General features: G+C 60.1%; 1 protein-coding gene across 1 annotated transcript; it reads left to right on the forward strand.

Annotated features, from left to right (window-relative positions):
- Positions 1-10,797: 10,797 nt before the first annotated feature.
- On the forward strand, positions 10,798-19,725 carry LOC119459216 (uncharacterized). The gene is made up of 3 exons (XM_037721036.1): positions 10,798-11,293; positions 16,928-18,040; positions 18,185-19,725. Exons 1-3 carry the CDS (start codon positions 10,798-10,800, stop codon positions 19,723-19,725), a joined length of 3,150 nt encoding a protein of 1,049 aa, XP_037576964.1.
- Positions 19,726-20,100: the final 375 nt, after the last annotated feature.

Consider the following 20,100-nt stretch of genomic DNA (forward strand, 5'->3'; position numbering starts at 1 on the left):
CTGGAAGGTTATCCCGTCTGCTCCCGGGGCGCTTCGCCGCCTGGAACGGTCGAGGGCCTTGGTCAGCTCATGGAGCTGGAAAGGTTCATTGCATAGGGCCGCCACGCACTCCATCGTCCAGTCCGGGTGGTGTGCATTGGTGCGGCTCTCACCATGCTGGCTGGATCAGGGGTCGGTACTGGTGGCCGGGTGGCAAAGTGGCTGGCCAGGAGGTCAGCCAGAGCCGTCTCTGTCATCCCCATAGATACAGCAACGGCCAGGATGGGTTGTCGGATGCTTGGGCCCTGCTGGAGTGCTCGTAGCAGACGCCACGCCGTTGAGCTGCTTGTGGCGGAGGAGATGGAGCTGCAGACTCCCGCCCAGCTCTGCCGACGGCGCTGGTTGGCGTGACGTCTGCATACAGCATCCAGCCTACGGTAGGTGGTCCAGTCTCCCTGGTCAGCCGTGCAGATGGCCCGGCGTTCTGCCCTCCTCCTTGCGGCCCAGAGGTTCAGCTGCCGGAGGTCAGGAACGGGACGTCCTGGCTGTACTCGTGACACTACGGTGGCGGCCGTGGCACTGTTCTTTATGTGGCTGAAGAAATCGCCATCCGCAGGATCGCCTGCGCAGCGTCACCTGAAGTGGGCCCAGTTCACCGTGGAGCAGACCCTGCTCCGGGGGGCCCGACCAGTGTCATGGCAGAGGGTCACAGGGAAGTGGTCGGACCCCCGTGTGTCAGGGCAGACTGTCCAGGTGTACGCACAGCGTTCAGTCGCAAGACTGAGGTCTATGGCCGTGCGCACACCTCGGCGAACGTAGGTTGCATCTCCGCTGTTGAGGATCAGGAGGCCTGCGCGAAGTCAGATGTCCGCGATGGCACGGCCACGAGTGCAGCACCGTCGTCCTCCCCAGGCTGTGTGGTGGGCGTTGACGTCTCCACACAGGAGGGAATCTTTCCCCAGGCGGCTTGCCAGCTGCAGGAGGCTGGTGGCATCCCAGGCGAGGCGGGGGCGGATGTATATGCTGGCCACGGTGGTGTCGCACGAGCCTATACGAACAGTGATCGCGCAGCACTCCATCGCGCCCCCGGCCAGGTCATCCACAGGAACTGCAGCGTGGGTGATGCTCGTACGCACGAACACGGCACATAAGCCCGCTCCCTGGTCGTGGCCGGCCGTCCGGCAGGGTGCCTCAGTGAACGTGTCGAGAGTGCAGGAAGTGGTGCTCAGGTGTTCCACGTAGCCTGGCAAGCGTAGGGTTCCTGCCGTCACGTACACCTCCTGCAGTGCGAGCACGTCGTACTCCTCCTGGAGGAGATGTAAGCACAGCTCCGCCTGCCGCCGCCGCAGTGAATTCGCGTTCCACTGCAGCACCCGTGGACGTCGACTGCTTCCTCGGTCTCTAGCCATGGTTGTCCTTGTTTGCCTGCAGTCCCCCAGCCTGGAGGCAGAGGGAGATTTCAGCAGGCTGCCCGCTGGGAGGAGCTCGCCCACCGCTCGGAGGGTGAGCTGCAGGGCGGCAATGATGGCGTCCCTGGGGTCAGCAGCAGGAGTCGCCGGGGGCCGGGTCGCCTTGGCTGCTGGTTGGGCAGCGGGAGTGGCTGGCTGCCCGCCGGGGGCCGTGGAAGACTGGGGTGCCTGGGGGGCTAGTCTCCGGTGGCCAGCAGCAACTTGGGCGTACGTGCTGACTGGTTTAGCCGCAGAGTTGCCCTCTCGCACCATTGTCCGGTCTGCATGTCTGGACAGTGGCACTGAGGAGGTAGCCAGGATGGTGGCCACCTTGCGTTCCTCCTGCCATCTGGGGCAGGCGGGAGTACAGGCAGGGTGGTTTCCTCCGCAGTTGGTGCAGCGGGCCTGGCTGCTGCAGGGTTCTGCAGCCGGGTGCGTGCGGCTGCAGTTCTTGCAGCTGTTGGGCCATCTGCACGCGGCTGCTACGTGGCCAAGGCGTCCGCACTGCTGGCACTGGAGTGAGCGAGGGCGGGCTGGCCGCACGGTGAAGCGAAGCCGGAAGATGCTGACACTCTCAGGAGGAAGAGGGCCGGCGAACCGGAGAACCACTGTGCTCTCCTGACGAGTGGCAGCCAGGATGGGGATGCTACTCTGGATTCCCTCCAGTAGCTCTGCATCGCTGTGGCTTCCATCAACTCCGTGGACAAACCCTGTGCTCCTCGTGCGGTCCGCGGGCAGGCGGGCAGCCACAGGGATGCCACGGAGCTCGGTGGTGGCCAGCAGCACATCGAGGCAGCTCTGCATTGCTGCATCTGCGGCGACCACGTTTCGTTTCGCGTTCACACGCACCGCCGTCACTCCCTCGATGGTCGCTAGGGCACTGGCCAGTGCAAGGCGCGATTCCTTTGCAAAGGAGCCGCCCTTCTCGGAGGGCCGGAACAGGGTCGTACCTGCCACGGCGGGATCTGCAGGCAGGGCCACGGTGGCTCTGTTGCGGCGGCGGGCAGCGCGGGACATCATCAGTCGGAAGTCGTCAGGAACCTCTGGGGTGCTGCCGGCAGGTTCACTGGCCCCCGCCAGGTTGGTCGAGGCTTCAGGGGTCCGCTGGCTGTGGCCAGCCTGCTGTGGGGGGGTTGCTGGGGCACCCTGCGACGAGCTGGAACGGGCCTGGGGGGCGCCAGCCGGTTGGGAGCGCTTGCCCTTGGCCGTTTTCTTCAGCTGCTTTTTAGTGGCCACATTAGTGGCTGGCCGCTGGCTCCTTTTCAGTAAGTCAGCGGCGGTCTGTGGCGGCGCCTTTCGGCGCGGCTCAGGCTCGTGTGAGGCTGCCGTCTTTTGAGAAGCAGCAACTCCAGGGGTGGTGGTGGCTGGCTGGCCAGGAGCAGCAGATGGAGAGGTCTTTTCTGCAGCGGGGTTGTGTCTGCGGGCCCCTCTGTACTGGTAGCCGCGGCCGGGACTGGTACGGTAGCAGCAGGGGTGGATGGAGGTGTCAAATGCTTCCGCTTAGAGTCAGAGTGGGCGCCGAGGCCCTTTGACTGTTTGGGGAGTTCCTCCTCGTCCTCGCTGTCTCGTCCGCGCTTCCGGGTGGTTGTTTCATCCATATCCTCCTCATCGGAGGTCACGGGGAGCTCTACCATGGTTGGCTCCATGGTATCCGAGGGCTGCAGTGCCGCGGGAGGTGGTGTGGCCGCGGGGAGATGGTCTGCGGCCTCTCCCGAAGGAGCCGGAACGTCGGCGGCAGTGTCGGTCGTGCCGGATTGGCACTGGGTGGCCGCGGCATGCTTGGCGATCCACTAGTCGACGATTTCCGCAGCCCTTGCCTGGGCGTCATAGCGTAGCTGAAGCTCCAGGCCCAAGGACTGCGGTAAAGGCGCCGTCGCACTGGCCGAGCGTCGGTGCCCCTTGCGGGGAGCTCGGGCGGAGGGGGACACGAAGTTCTCCATGGCGCGTGGGTACTTGCGGGCACAGGGACGGGCTATCGCTCGCGGCACAGACACTGCACAAGCACGCACACGTGGGGGAGGCTGGCGCTCACGTGGAGCTCAAAAAAAGAAAAAAAAACGTGGGCAGCACAGGATGGAAGCGCGGTGTGCACCCGCGAAGCGCAAACACGTGGCGCACGAAGCGCCCGCACAGTGAGGGACACGTGGCACGCGTGAACGGAAAAAAAGAAGAAAAACACTCGGGCGCATACGGGTCCAGCAGGCTGGGATTCGGCACACAAGCGGAGAAGGCCAAGCACAAGCTTGGAGATGGGGGGCTGTGGTCCTTGGTCCCGTGCAAGCCATGCACGGCACGACGGGGACGTCGGGAAGCACGCGGTTCATGCCGCACTCGCCGGAGCGAAGCGCACACACGTCCGCGCAGGTGGAGAAGTTGGACTCGACTGACGAGGCGAGGTCGTCGGAGCGGAGAGCTGCGTGACCTCTCACTTCAGCAGTCAGGGCGAACTCCTGGCACGGTGGTGCGGATGTCGAGCCGGCGGCGGCGATGTGGATGGGGCGGTAGCCACGCACACGACGGTCCCAGGCCGACAAGGCTGGCGAACTCGGTGACGCGGCGCCCCATGCCGGAGTTGGGCAGGGAGAAAAACCGGTCCACCAGCTGCCGCCCGTGTGGCGATCGGTGCAGTTGCAGTCGCTCTACGTGGCCGAACGCCCTTCCCACCAAGCGCAGAGAGACGGGGATCTCGCCAGCCTCGGCGAGGGTGGCGCCCACTGGTGACGTGTGTGGGAGGCACAGGAGTTGTCGCACGACGGCTCGGTGATCCGTGTCCAGTGCCTCCCACTTCGCTGGGCTGTGGTCAACGAGCGGCAGGCCGTACAGTACCCTCGCCGAGGCCACCGAGTTGTAGAGTCGCAGTGCCAAGGTGGGGGAGCAGCCCTGACCGCGGGCCAAGAGGGTGCGTGCGGCACTCGCCACCCGTTTGGTCCCCTTGCGCAGGGCAGCCACAGCCGGTTGCCACTTGCGCCGAGGTAGCGCACTTTCTTCCGCCACGGGAGGCTCTCACCGCGAAGAGAGACACGGAGCTGCTCGGTGGGCCCCGTAGCCTGGATGGACGAGCATCGCCTCGGTCTTTGCTGCCGACAGAGTGAGGCCGATGCCGCAAACGTACGCGTCAACTGCGTCGAGTGCGGACTGCACACACCCGCGCACTACCCTGCCCCTGCCGGTGGGGCCACTGGCGAACAGCGCGATGTCGTCCGCGTATACCGCGACACGGACCTCGTACTCCGGCAGCTGAGGGATGTAGTCACTGATGCGTGCGAGCGCGAGGTTGAAGAGGAAAGGGCTCAGTACACTGCCCTGTGGCACACCAGTCGAGACGGCGCGCGGCTGACTGAGCACTCCCCCCACGCGCACACGCATCGTACGGCCACTGAGGAACGCCCCCACATATGCGAGTAACCTCCCGGAGACCCCCATGGCACACAGAGCGTCGATAATCGTGGCGTGCATCAGCCGATCGAAGGCGCGCATGACCTCGAGGAGGACGGGTAGCTTGCGTCGCCGCGGTGCTTGGCCTCCTCGAGCGTCGTCACGACGTCAGCCAGGGAGTCGGCAGTGGCACGGAGACGGCGGAACCCACTCTGCTCTGCCGCCAAGATGTCGAGCACCGCTGCTATCCACTCGAGGCGCCGAAGAGCCATGGCCTCGAGCACCTTTCCCGCGGCAGACGTCAGCGACACCGGTCGGTACGAGGCGGGGTCGCGTGGTGGCTTGCCGTTTTTGAGCAACAGCACAACCACCGCCTCGCTCCACTCCTTCGGGATGACGCCCGATCTCCAGACGGCATTGAAGGCGTCCAGCAAGTGGTGGAGCTGGTCGCTGTCGAAATTCCGCAGCATCTGGTAAGTGATGCCGTCGGAACCGGGAGCCGAGCGACGCCTCCGTGACGCCAGCACCGTGCGCAGCTCACCGATGGTGAAGTCAGCCGCGCACAGCGCGGTGATCTCATCCAGGGTGCCGGCCGTCGGGAAATAGCGCTGGGGGGCCATGAGCTCGCGCCGGGGGTGGTGATGTGGCTGGAGGATGCCCATCGGCCTCGTCGACGCCGCGGGCGATGGGCAGAAGGTGGCCGCGAGCAGCTCTGCGAGCTGCGCGTTGGTGATGCCGCGTGCCACCGCGATGGAGAGTGCGGGGCAGCGTGGCACACGGGGCCGCAGGACCGCACCCAGGATGCGCCACGGGCGCGAGCGCGCGGGCGAATCGTCCAGCGAGTAGCACAGGCTGGACCAGCTCGCACTGCGGCGCTGCCTCGCATGGCGACGGCAGACTGCGTCCAAGCGGTTGTAACTGTCCAGTGCTCCCGCCTGCCGGTGCGCACGGCCCTGCGCTGCGGCGCAGCTTGCAGGTTCAGCTGCTTGATGTCTGGCACAGGCGTTCCAGCCGGCACCACACAGCGGGTCGTGGCCGCTCGCGCACACTCGGCGATGTGCCGAAAAAGGCCGCCCTCCGAGACTGGTACTGCAGCACACAGTTCCCGGGAACGCGGCCAATTCACAACACTGTAGGATCTCGTCGGGAGATCGGCGGTGACGCGAGGCACGAGGAAGATCAGGAAGTGGTCCGACCACCCCGTGTCGGGGTTGCGGCGCCAGGCGTAGTGGCACCGTTCCGACACCAGCGAGAGGTCGATTGCACTCCCCGCACAGCCACGACGCACGAAGGGTACCGCTCCGGTGTTGGCGATGAGCAGTCCAGCACGGAGCACACTGTCCAACAGACCACGGCCACTGCGGTCGATGCGGTTAGAGCCCCATGCCGTGTGATGTGTGTTGAAGTCTCCGCACACCACGAGGTCCCCCCCAACACGGTCAGACAGGCGGCACACGAACTCAGTGTCCCAGCGCCGACCGAACCGCACGTAGACGCTGGCAACACATGTGTCGGTGGCGCCGACGCGCACGGTCACCGCCACGCACTCCACATTCGCGCAAGGTAGGTCGTCCACGTTCACCACGGCCTGGGCAAGGCCAGCGCGCACGTAGAGAGAGGCACGCGATCGGCCGGCTGGGTGGGAGGGGCCGACACACGGGTTGGCCGCGCATGACGCCTGCTGGCAGCTAGTGGCACTGTGGTACGCCACAAAGCCCGGTAGGTTGAGCTCCCCCGCGCGCACGTACGTTTCTTGCAGGGCAAGCACGTCGCACTCGTTGAGGAGAGCCCCACCTGCGAGCTCAGTATGACGGCAGCGCATCGAACGTACGTTCCACTGAACGATGCGCGGCCGCTGTTCCCTGGGCGTACTAGCCATGCTGAACCAGGGCGTCATGCATTGCCAGCGCCGCCACACACATGTGACGCGCCGGCGAGACGGCGAGTACCAACTCGAGGAGGGAGCGAAGTGCCGAGGCGAGCGCCGTCACCACGAGCACGCTTGTAGCCGGTGTCGTCGCTCCGGGGGGCTGCACCGTGTTGGTGTCGGTGGGGGGCGGTTCACCCGCGCCGCGGCTGATGCTGCTGTCTGCTCGTGGGCCGCCAGTGAGGGCCGCAGAGTAGGAGAGCCCCGGCTGCCGGTGCGCCGAAAGTGGCCGCGTCGTGGTGGCCAGCTGGCCGGCGGGTCGCTGCTCGGAGGAACCGGTCGCCGCAGAGGTGCTGCTCCACGCGAGCTGCAGCGCTTGTTTACGCGTGATGCGCGGCTTGGAGCTCGCGAGAGAGGCAGCGACCTTCCTCTCAAGCTGCCACTGGGGACAGCGCGGCTCCGTGGCGGCGTGCGGGCCCCCGCAGTGGAGACAACGACGTCTGTCCGCAGTGCAGGAGTTCGTCGGGTGTCTGCCGGCACACTGCAGGCAGCGATGGTCACGCGAACACGTCACCGTCGCGTGGCCGAAGAGGCCGCAGCGGCCGCACTGAAGCGGGCGCGGCAGCCGAGGTCGCACGGCGCGCCGCCGACGAAACAGCAGCACCTCCTCGGGGACAACGTCGCCGGCGAACCGCAGCGTCACGGCGTCGCCGCTCCTCGCGACCGCGACCACCGGGACCGAGGATTCAAGACCCTCGAAGATGGTAGCCCCATCGAAGGTAGGGTCCACGTCAAAAAGTGTGCCTGTGCACGTGTTCAGTATGAGGGCTTTTGCCTCACGCGCACATCACATATGACGCGGACCGCTAGTAGGGCCGTGAGGTCCCCGCCCGGGAGCGTGTCGACAGCCACGACGTTCCTCCGGAGGTTGGGTCGGACCCGATGCGCACCAGGAACCCCGGACAGGAACGCAGCAATCGCGTCACTCGATGCCGCCAGGAAGTGCGACCTCCGGGCCACTGGTCTGTAGAGTACCGTGTACTCGCGGGTCGGGAGGTCGCCGTCATTCACTTGCGGTTGGAGAGGGGCCACGAACGGGACGAAACGTTGCCGCTTTTCCCTGCTCGGCCCTGCAGAGTGGGCGCCCTGTACCCCGTCACTGCCAGGAGGTTCAGAGGGCTTCGGGTGGTCCGCCAGGTCACCGGCAGATGCAGCCGGCTGCTCTCGAGTGCCCTTGTTCTTTCCCTTTTTATTTTTTTCCTTTTCTCTTGGCCGGGCGCGCCGCTGAGAGAAGAGAGGCGGGGCTCGGGGAGAGAGGGGCCGCGTGGAGAGGAGACCTCGTGCGCATGTGTAGCACCGCTCTCCTGCTCCCCGCTGCCCGCGGTGCTGTCGTCTGCTACCATTGGAGATTGTTGTGGAAAGGGGTGAAAAGTTGGGTTAAGTGCAACGCGATAACTGTCTCTCAATAGAGGACACCTCAACCGCGTTGCACAGAGGGGAAGTGGGATTGACAGTTAGAGGAGAGAAAGATCGCAGAGGCAGCAGCAGCAGGATCCGAGGCGCCGGAGGCGCGGGAAAAGGGAGGTCAAGGTTTAGACACGGTCAGTGAGGCCGGTGTCGTCAACGAAGCTCAGGAGGGCACGGTAGAGCTTCAGGTGGCTTGAAGAGCAGCCCGAGGGGTGCAGAATTTCGTCTGTTGTGGAACAAGGGAGGCCGTGCGCACGGTAAATGCGGGCGAGGGTGGCGCGCGCCGTGGAGAATGCAGGGCACTCGCAGAGGAGATGCTGCAGCGTTTCGGAAGCGCCGCAGTCTTGGCAGAGAGGCGACTCGCTCCGCGACAGCCGACCGGAGCAGACGTGTTGCGGATGGGCTCCTGCTCCACCCCGATAAGCTGCGAGTCGTCCTTCTCCGCCAACGCCGGTTGCTATCGCACCTCCGGCTGCCTTGGTCGCCTCATGCCGAACGGCCCGACGGGTTCGCCGCCGCCTGCGTGTAGATACTCCTACGCTTTCTGGCCCGCCGCTCCTGAGCCCAGCCGCTAAACCGGTTTCGAGTCGGACTCTGCCTGCGCGGCCCTGCCGCGTCAGGCTCTCCGACTGTCAACCGCCGCCCCGACTACTGAAATGGCCGCCGGAAATTCGCCCGATGATGCGGGCCCTTCCAGCGATCACCAACTGACACCATCGATGGTCAACCTCCCTGATGAAGACTCCGATATGGATTCGCGTGAATATTCCTCCCAAGATCCAGGCCTCCTGACATCGTCGTCCGATCCTGCTGCGAGCTCCCCTTCCCACGGGCCTGCGTGGGAATACTCTCTCAGCAAGCATCGGGCGAAGAAGCTCCGCAGGGCCGCCCGGGAAGCTCAGATCTCCTCATCATTGGGTGCAGCTAATTCCGTGAGTGGCACTCCGTCCAATGTCAACGTCCCGTCCCCAGACATAACCCGAAAGCCCGGTCCTCGTCGCCCTAGACTTCCACCCCTTCCAAAGGGAGATCTGAAGGTAGTTATCCGGCCGACAAGAGGCCTAGCCCTCAAACAATACCCCAACCACGCTATCTCGGCAGCAATTGTGATGTCCTGCCAGACCCCCGCCCGCGTGGAGGGGAAATACGTCGTGCGCCCCCACAAGGGCTCAAACATCCTGATAGTCAGCACCCCGCACGAGGAAACTGCTGACGAGATCTGCCAACTTACCCACCTGAAGCTGGCCAACCAAGCCCACCCGGTGAGAGCGTACGTGCCGTTCTCACCGCAAACCATCAGAGGTGTCATTTACGGACTCGACCCCAACAACACAAGAGAAACCCTCATGAAAGGACTGTGGGTGCGGGACACCCGCATCAAGATCCTGGACGCCCGCATCTTGGGCACATCTACAACGGCACTGCTCACCATAGACGGGCCCCACCTGCCAAGGCTGGTCTATCACGGTGGGTGTGAATACCCATGCCACCAGTTTAGGCCGGCCCGGCAGTTCTGCCAGATGTGTATGCAGTCGGGACATCGTCCGGACGTGTGCCCAAACCCCAACACACCGGTTTGCCGCCAGTGCGGCATGCAGAACCCACCCCCCACCCATGTCTGTGAGCCAAAATGCAGACTCTGCGGTGGTCAGCACGAAACCGGCACCAAGGAATGCCCCAAGAGACTGAAACCAGCAAGGATGCTTCAGCCGCCACCCGCCCGCAACAACGCAGAGAATAGGCCGTCTCGATTGGACGGCCTCCCCAAGATCTACAATAATCGCTGGTTCTACTCCGAGGACAGTGACTCAGCGAGCCGCAGCCAGTCCAGGAGCCGGTCTGGGTCCGGAACCCGAGCCCGGCAACAACAGGCACAACCACCACAAATTCGAACACCGCCCACACCGATGCCGAGGAAGAAGAAGCAGCAGCAACCCGCCCAAGACATAACGAAGCAGGTGAGCTGGGAAGGCAAGGGCAAGGACTCCCCTGCTCCTCAAACAGACCCCCGAATCCCTAAATTACAAGCTATTATAAAAGCGCAAAATGCTAAGATAGCAGAACAAGACGCGAAGCTCACAGCGCTTATAGCCAAACTTGAACAAGTAATTAAACACAACACCGCGCCGCCACCAGCCACACCCCCACAGCAACCCAATGAAGTAGTGACACACCAAACGGTACAGCGAACACTACAGGACATGGAGAAGACACTAGTCAGCTCTCTCATCGAAAATGTCACCCAACTATTCAGTGCGCTTCAAGCAAAAATCGAGAACGTAGCTGCCAACCTCACGCAGGTAACTGCTACACAGAACCAACACTCCAACTCCATACAGGCGCTCCAGACTCAACGCCGAAAACGCGCCTCGTCATGCGAACAAGGCCCCTCCCGCAATCCCAGCCGTGCCAGTTCCATCGGGAGCGATTCAAGCCCGCCAGCCCACCTAGTCACCCAATATGGCCCCAAACGATAAGCCAAACACTACTGAACACATTGAAGTATGGCAGTGGAACTGCAGAGGTTTCAGAAGAAAACAGGGTCTCCTGAAGCAATACCTCTGCACCACCCCTGTAAGACCTGACATCATCTGCCTGCAAGAGATAGGGGCCGACAAAACCCCTACGCTAGCCGGCTACTACACGATCCACCAACCCCACATGGCGAAGGTTGCAATCCTCGTCGCAAAAGACATCACTGTTATCGAGCACTCGTTGTCAGAACCGGAGGTTGAGCACTTAACCATAGAGATCGTGCCCAACAAACGGGGCCGAAAGAGCACGTTCGTGGTTAACACGTACAAGCCACCAAGGCCGGCGAAGGCCGATTTCACCAACCTCCTTTCCGAAGCCAGTCGACTGGCGCAAGCAAACCAGCTTATTGTAGTCGGGGACATTAATTCGCCTCACCGGGACTGGGGGTATCAGTCAAACTCAGCAAGAGGAGTGACAGTCGCGCGAGCAATAGAAGCCCTACGAATGGAACTCCTTACCGACCCCCTATATCCGACCAGGGAAGGCAACAGTGTCACCCGTGACTCCTGCCCCGACCTCACCCTGATCAAGAACGTCGCCGAGGCCACGTGGACGAACCTAGGAGAAACCCTGGGCAGCGACCACTGTATACTCAGCACGTCCATATTGCCACCTGTAGGTAGTGGGTCGAGGGCAAGAGTGGGTCGAGCGCAAGAGAAGAAGACCGCGCGCTCCTTCTCTGCTCGAGCCAGCCCCGACGGTCGCGTCTTCCAAGAGCCAGCTGCTCTACGTTTATTAAACCTTCAGGGCTACTTCTCGAGGCTCGTGACAAACTGGTGGAGGTGCGGGGTAAGCGTCTTCACGGATGTTGCAGACCCCTCCAAGGATCCGCGCTACGAATCCAGTGCCTGTCGACACTCCCGTGCATCGGGCCAGCCGCAGGATCAGGGGACTGTCTCCAGAAATCGTCAACGCTACAGTTCCCACCACATCAACCGGTATGACCAGCGCTTCTCTTCAAACCGCCCCAACCGGTACGGGAAGCACGATGTCGAACCGTTACACACTTGAGAGTCCACGGATCCCGAAGACGTTTCATGGCACAGTGTTCGAAGACGTCGAAAACTGGATGGTCGAATACGAGCGCGTGGCCTCCGTGAACGAATGGAACGACACGGAGAAACTCCGACACGACTACTTCTACCTGGAGGATGGCGCGCGTACGTGGTTTCAGAACCGCGAGGGGCAACTGACGTCGTGGCGCGAGTTTTGTCGTCAGCTTTTGGAGACATACACCAGTCCTGATCGCCACGAACGAGCGGAACGTGCGATTCAGGCCCGCGTCCAGTTGCCAAACGAAACTGTGACCACTTACGTCGAAGACATGACGCGCCTCTTCCGACGGGCCGATCCAAGAATGACGGAGGAGAAGAAGTTACGTCATCTGATGCGCGGGGTCAAGGAGCAACTCTTCGCTGGCCTCGTACGGAGCCCTCCGAAGACGGTCGCGGAGTTCTTGTCCGAGGCTGTGACTATGGAAAAGATGCTTCTGCATCGCTCGAACATGTATGAGCGGCAAGCGAACAGCATGTCTGCTGCTGACATTTTCACGGCCATAGGAAGCAACGGTGACTGTCTGCGAGAACTCATCCGCTCTGTCGTGCGTGAAGAGTTGCAAAAGGCCGCCGTAACACCGCACCCTACGGTAAGCTCCATAGCGAGCATTATCAAGGACGAAGTTCACCAGGCGCTCCGTGACACCTTGCCTCCTGCTAACGCTGCGGCAGTACCTGTTGAATATCCGCGTGCGACCTACGCGGAAGCCCTGAAGCGCCCTTCTCCCTCTCCGCCGCGGTTCGTTCGTGCTCCTCCTACGGTGTCAATTCAGTCGGCGCAGCCGATGTCGTACTACGACGCTGGGTATACACCGCCGCCGGTTGTTCATGCCGCTCCATTTGCCCACCATTCGGAGCAAGCGGTTCACTACGCCGACGACAGACGCCCGCCCCCTCGGAAGTCCGATGTTTGGCGCACACCCGATCATCGGCCTCTGTGCTTCCACTGCGGTGAAGCTGACCACCTGTACCGCCAGTGCCCATATCGGCGCCTTGGGATTCGCGGCTTTTCCGCATACTCGCCGCCACCCCGATACGGCCAGCGACCCCGGGACATTGAGGACTACCTCTCTCAGCAGCGCTTGCCACCGCCTGCCAGGCGGCAGTCGCGATCGCCGTCTCCCAGACGATTTTCACCTCCGCCCCAGCGCTATTCTCCCGAGCGGTCGACCAGTCCCCGCCGGGAAAACTAACTGAGGCGATCTTTGGGGGCGAGGTCGCTGACGGTCGAAGCGCTGAAGACCTCCGACGGACGCAGTTACGGAAACATACCGATCCGCCATCACCTGCAGCTGAACGAGACGACCGGCTTTCGCTCGACATACCAGTGACTATTGACGGTTATGCCTTGAGTGCTTTAGTGGACACCGGCGCAGACTACACGATACTAAGCAGTAAAATAGCAATGCAGCTGAAGAAAGTGATCACTCCCTGGCATAACTCGCAGATTCGGACGGCTGGCGGCCACGTCGTTACTCCGCTGGGCGCCTGCACCACTAGAGTTGAGATTCAAGGATCTACATTCGTTGCGAGCTGCCTTGTCTTACGCGAATGCTCCCGCGACGTTATTCTTGGGGTTGACTTCCTGCAGGAGTACGGCGCGATTATCGATCTGCAAGAGCGTCGTATCACTTTCTCTGCCGCACGAGCAATCGACGTGCAAGACGGCCAACGGCGCGACGACGTACTTCGTGTTTCGGCAGACAGTGTAACGCTTCCTCCACGAGCCAGTGTCCTCGTCGACGTTACATGCTGTGGCTTACGCGATGGCGAAGCGGTGGCCGAAAGTAACTTGGAACACCTACTGAAGCAAGGTGTTTGTGTGCCTCGAAGTGTTATACAGATTCGTGCTGGTCATTCGCAATTACTTGTTACCAACTTTAGCTACGAGCACCGACACCTGTTCCGCGGCACTTCGTTAGCGTTTGCTCACGCAGTAGCAAACGTTAACAACTGCTTCACGTCAGAAGTAGTGGAGACAGCAGACACGTCTCTGGGCCATCTCGACATCAATTCTGAACTGTCCACCGATAGCCAGACAGCACTGCCCAAGCTCTTGCTTAAATTCAGGACCTGCTTCGCACATTCTTCCAAGGTACGCCAGACTTCGATCACTAAACACAGGATCATCACGTACGAAGACGCACGCCCGATACACCAGCAGCCTTACCGCGTGTCGGCAAAAGAACGCGAAGCCATACGTACGCAAGTCCGCGAGATGCTTGACGATGGCGTCATCGAACCTTCTAACCGCCCGTGGTCGTCTCCGGTCGTTCTTGTCAAGAAGAAAGACGGAACGCTACGCTTCTGTGTCGACTACCGCAAGCTCAACAACGTGACTAAAAAGGACGTGTACCCGCTGCCGCGTATCGACAACTCGTTAGATAGACTACGGCGTGCCCACTATTTTTCTTCTCTCGATTTAAAAAGCGGGTACTGGCAAATCGAGGTAGACGAACGCGACCGCGAGAAAACAGCCTTTGTGACTCCAGATGGGCTCTATGAATTTCGAGTGCTTCCTTTTGGCTTGTGTTCAGCCCCGGCTACTTTCCAGCGAATGATGGACACTGTCCTTACTGGACTGAAGTGGCAGGCCTGTCTTGTGTACCTGGATGATGTGGTCATCTTCTCTCAAACGTTCGAGCAGCATCTTCACCGCCTACGGAGTGTGCTAGAAGCCATCCGATCGGCAGACCTCACACTTAAGCCCGAAAAGTGTCACTTTGGTTACAAAGAGCTCAAGTTCCTCGGGCATGTAGTAAGCGCCAAAGGGGTCCGACCCGATCCCGACAAGCTTGCCGCTGTGGCCGCGTTTCCAGCTCCTGCCGATAAGAAGGCCGTCCGGCGCTTCCTGGGTTTGTGCGCCTACTATCGCCGGTTTATTAAAGGCTTTTCGAAGATAGCGGAACCCCTGACACGCCTTACGAGGGACGATACGCCATTTGTGTGGCATAATGAGCAACAGGCGGCTTTTGCTGAATTACGACAGCGCCTGCAGTCAGCACCCGTTCTTGCACATTTTGACGATGATGCTGATACTGAGGTGCATACCGACGCCAGCAGCATTGGCCTTGGCGCAGTGCTCGTCCAGCTTCAAGATGGAGTGGAAGGAGTTATAGCGTATGCCAGCCGCTCGCTGTCCCGTGCCGAGGCGAATTATTCGACTACGGAGAAAGAGTGCCTCGCGGTCGTGTGGGCGATCATAAAGTTTCGCCCCTATCTCTATGGTCGTCCCTTCAAAGTAGTGACGGACCACCATGCCCTCTGTTGGTTGGCAAGCATGCGCGACCCTTCAGGACGACTGGCACGGTGGAGCTTGCGGCTACAGGAATTTGACATCACCATCGTTTATAAGTCTGGCCGTAAGCATGAAGACGCTGACACACTGTCCCGCGCACCCATTGATCCTGCCAGTCAGGAAACAGAGGATGATGACGGCTTCCTGGGCGCCATTAGTTCGTCGGACTTGAGCAGACGGCAGCGTGACGACGCTGAGATTAGACCGATCATTGATCATTTAGAGGGCCGCGACACAACCATACCACGCCATCTGTCCCGCTCGCTGACGTCCTTCTGTCTGCGAGACAATGTGCTTTATAAGAAGAATGCTCGTTCGACCAGCCGTGCTTACCTCCTGGTGGTTCCAAGGGACATGCGCGACGACATCCTCTTCGCTTGCCATGACGAACCGACATCTGGTCATTTAGGCTTTTCACGAACACTCGCTAGAGTAAGCGAAATGTACTATTGGCCCGGGCTTTCAGCAAGCGTCAAACAGTACGTTAAAGGCTGCCGTGAATGCCAGCGCCGCAAGACACCATCCGTTAAACCGGCTGGCTTACTTCAGCCAATTGAAGCACCTCACACGCCTTTCGACCAAGTCGGCATGGACATTCTCGGACCGTTTCCTCTCTCGGTCGACGGTAACAAATGGGTGATCGTCGCGACTGATTATCTAACACGCTATGCTGAGACGCAGGCGATCCCACGAGCCACGGCCTCAGAGGTAGCGCAGTTCTTCATGCGCCACATCGTCTTGCGCCACGGTGCTCCCTCCACTGTAATAACCGACAGAGGGACAGCTTTCACAGCGCAGCTTATGGACGAAGTTTTTGAATTGAGCAACACCAGGCATCGCAAGACGACCGCGTACCATCCGCAGACCAACGGACTTACCGAGCGACTGAATAAGACTGTCACAGACATGCTCGCAATGTACATCGACGTTCAACACAAAACATGGGATCGGATCTTGCCTTATGTGACCTTCGCGTATAACACCGCCGTGCAAGAGACGACGCGCTTCACGCCCTTTCGCCTTCTCTACGGTCGCGAAGTCCAGACGATGCTGGACGCTATGCTGCCGCGTCAAGACGCGGACCAATTGACAACTGACGCCGAGGAATTTGCAGAGCGTGCTGAGGAAGCTCGGCAGCTCGCGCGGCTGCATATCGGCCAGCAGCAGCAGGCAGACGCACGACGCTACAACATCCGCCACAGGGACGTGTCCTACAACCCCGGAGACCAAGTTTGGGTGTGGACCCCCGTTCGCCGTCGTGGCCTCTGTGAAAAGCTTCTGAGCCGGTATTTCGGTTCGTATAAAGTGCTCCGCCGCGTCAGTGACGTAAACTACGAAGTTCTTCCGGACACAACATCGCAGACACGGAGTAGGACACAAAGACAACCGACCTCAGACATAGTTCATGTTGTGCGCATGAAGCCGTACATTGCGCGTCCGTAATTTTTTTTTGTTTTCATTTTTTTTCTCTCATTCCCTTCTTTGTTTCTACTTTTCATTTATCTTTGGGAGCTTGCTTCTTCGTTCATTGACTGTGCCGGCGTGACGGCTACATTTTTTTTGTGTACTTTCGCTTTGACTGCCTTCCTCTTCTTTGTCTTCTACGCCTATTTTTTTAGCATCGAGGCGATGCTTTTGTTCGGAAGGGGGATATTGCCACCTGTAGGTAGTGGGTCGAGGGCAAGAGTGGGTCGAGCCCAAGAGAAGAAGACCGCGCGCTCCTTCTCTGCTCGAGCCAGCCCCGACGGTCGCGTCTTCCAAGAGCCAGCTGCTCTACGTTTATTAAACCTTCAGGGCTACTTCTCGAGGCTCGTGACAATATCATCTAGCAAAATTAGAAGACATCTGGGTGCCGCCCATATCACTGACTGGCCCAAATTCCGCAATGCACCCGTCCTGTCAGGTCCAATCCAGTCTATACACGTCTGGAGCGAGGACATCAGACAGGCCTACAAGACAGCGACAGAAACAATACACCGCACACCGGAAGCCCCAGAGGTAGACCGCCACCTTATCAAGCTATGGGAAAAGCGCAGCCGGCTCGTGGGAAGATGGAAAAGGCAACGGCTAAACAGATCCCTCCGCCTGCGGATTGCACAGCTCACAGAGGGCGCTCAGACATACGCCACCAACCTAGCACAGCAAAACTGGCAACAGTTTTGTGAGTCACTGCGGGGAACGCTGGGAACCTCCCGTACGTGGGCAATCCTGCGGAACCTCATCGACCCCTCTAAATCAAAATCTGAATCTACACGCACCCTGAAGCGTATTGCTCACCTCTTTCCGGGAGACAACGTAGCCCTACTTCTGGCTCTAAGGGACAAATACATCGGCACTAGCACCGCGCCACCCTGCTCTGCGACATATCAGGGTGAGGAAAATTCGGCACTCGACGCTCCCATCTCCGAAGCCGAGGTGTACGCCGCAGTACGATCGTGCACCCGAAATACTACGGCTGGAGCGGACAAAATTAACAACGCCATGATCCGCAACCTGAGCAAGGCACAGATCAGGGACCTCACCAAATACTTGAACGACTCGCTCTGGGAGAAGAATGAAATTCCCTCCGAGTGGAAACACTCGGAGATCATAGTAATCCCGAAACCGGGCAAGAAGCCGGCAGTGGAAGCTCTACGACCTATATCTCTCACATCGTGCCTGGGCAAGCTCTACGAGCGAGTCGTCCAGACGCGCCTTCAACACTACATAGAAGATAACGACCTTTTTCATCCATCCATGATTGGCTTCCGGTCGGGCCTGTCGACACAAGACGCCTTCCTTCTCCTGAAGGAGGAAGTACTCTCTAACATCCCGAGGGGTGGCGAACACCTCATTATGGCGCTGGATCTCAAAAGCGCGTTTGATAACGTGTCTCACGAGGCAATACTCTCCGAGCTTAGCAATCTCAACTGTGGCGAGCGCACCTTCCAATATGTCAAGACTTTTCTGTCCAACCGAACGGCAACAATAGGAATGGGTGACACGAGATCGGACCCTCAAGACATGCCCAACAAGGGCACACCACAGGGATCGATCATCTCCCCGCTCCTATTCAACGTCGCCATGATCGGCGTCGCAACGGCTCTGCAGCAGGTTCCGAACATCGGATACACCTTGTATGCGGACGACATTACGATCTGGACAAACACCGGCTCTCTAGCTGAGAAGGAAGACACACTCCAAGCGGCAGCAATCTGCGTCGAAACAGAGGCCATTCGATGCGGACTCCACTGCTCCCCCGACAAATCCGAAGTGATCCGCATACAGGGACATCACTACAAATCGCCAGGCAACCTAAACATCCTCCTACATGGGGTCCCAATCCAGGAGGTACCACTCATCCGGATCCTGGGCCTCTGGCTGCAGATCGACGGAAAGGCCAACCACACACTCCAACTGCTCAATACTACAACACAGCAGATCTCTAAGATGATCCGCCGGGTGGCCAGAAACAGAAAAGGCATGCGGGAGGAGGACACAATCCGTTTGGTGCAGGCACTGGTCATCAGCCGCCTTTCCTACGGGCTCCCTTACCTCACCCTGCTCCGAGCAGACTTCAACAAAGCCAATGCGATGATACGCGTAGCCTACAAGAACGCCCTCGGTCTCCCACCATACACATCCAACGTCAGCTTGGAAGCTTTGGGACTAAATAACACGTTCGAGGAAATTCAGGAGGCGGTCCTCCTGACCCAGAGAGAACGCCTTCTGTCCACAGCGACAGGCCGACACATCCTAAAGCGCATCGGCTACCCGGCGGACCTTGACGCCATCCAGTCGACCACAAACATTCCGACATCGTACCGGGCCAGAGTACACGTGGCCCCGCTCCCAAAAAACATGTCACAATCCCACAACGAAGGCAGAAGAAATGCCCAAGTGGACTACCTCAAACGCACAGTGGGACGGAGCCCGAGGACGGTGTACGTGGACGCCGCCCTATATAAGGATGCATCGAACGCAGCAGCAGCCGTGGGGGTGGACTCTTCTTACGAAGAAGTCTCCAGCATCTCCATCCCGCACTGCACCGTCACAGAAGCGGAAGCTGCGGCGATCGTGCTGGCCGTTCAGTACGGGGACGCGACCAACCGAGAACTTCAAGTAATAACCGACTCCCAAGCGGCGTGTCAGCTCCTTCTTGCAGGCAGAATACCTCAGAATTTAGCTAGATTCACGACTAATCTATTGGCTAGAAATTCATCGCTCAAACATCAGATCACGTGGGCTCCGGGGCACTCGGGGCTGGAGGGTAACGAGGCCGCGGACAGGCTAGCTCGAGGTCACACAAACCGAGCGCTCACAATCCTCGATCCCACTACTACCCTCCCCGTACCCGCGGCTTACGGCGCGCGACTTCAACACCTGCGCAAGCAACGTCAGCTTTACCCCCCACCACACAAGGGGCTAAATGCACAGGAAGCACGGGACTGGAGACAGCTCCAGACCAACACCTTCCCCAACTTACACAAATACAGCATTATCTTCTCAGAACACTACAAAGACGCATGCCCATGGTGCGACGAACGACCCACCGCCTACCACGTCACGTGGGGGTGTACAGGCCCCAAACCCCCAGACATACAAACACAACAACTGGAGGAGCAGTGGGAGGCCACTCTGTCCAGCCCCGACCTAGCGACCCAGCGCGAACTGGTAATCCAGGCGAGAGCGGCAGCCAAGGCCACTGGGGTCTTGAAATGAACACTCCATTCGATGTACATTTTCCTCCGTATTTATTTTCTGTGCGAATAAACGTTTTCTACTACTACTACTACTACTGGCAGAGAGGCGAGGGGGCCCCGCGGAGGCGATGTTTGCGCTCGGCAGGCCAGACGGAACCGGTCCGGAGGGCGAGGAGGAAAGCGCGCTCTCTTCTTGTGAAACCGGATTCCGGAAGAAGGCGTGGCGGGCGCTCTAGTGCGACGCGGCTGTCGGGGTGTCGCAGGGCAAGTTCCCGTCTGATATTAGAGAGTTTTAGCAGTGGTACGTTACGCTACGGTAAGTACGGTAATACCGTACCGGCCGATGAGTGCGCATGCGTGGACTTTACCGTACGGAAAGACTTTCCGTGCGGTA

This window comes from Dermacentor silvarum, chromosome 7, assembly GCF_013339745.2.
Source record: "Dermacentor silvarum isolate Dsil-2018 chromosome 7, BIME_Dsil_1.4, whole genome shotgun sequence".
NCBI lineage: Eukaryota > Metazoa > Arthropoda > Arachnida > Ixodida > Ixodidae > Dermacentor > Dermacentor silvarum.

What these genes read in the sequence shown, in the direction of transcription:
- LOC119459216 (XM_037721036.1), top strand. Translation starts at nt 10,798, where the DNA reads ATGGCGAAGGTTGCAATCCTCGTCGCAAAAGACATCACTGTTATCGAG. An exon ending in CATATTGCCACCTGTAGGTA is followed by an intron (nt 11,294 to 16,927) that starts GTGGGTCGAGGG and finishes CCGTCCTGTCAG; the next exon opens with GTCCAATCCAGTCTATACAC. An exon ending in TCAAGACATGCCCAACAAGG is followed by an intron (nt 18,041 to 18,184) that starts GCACACCACAGG and finishes CCGGCTCTCTAG; the next exon opens with CTGAGAAGGAAGACACACTC.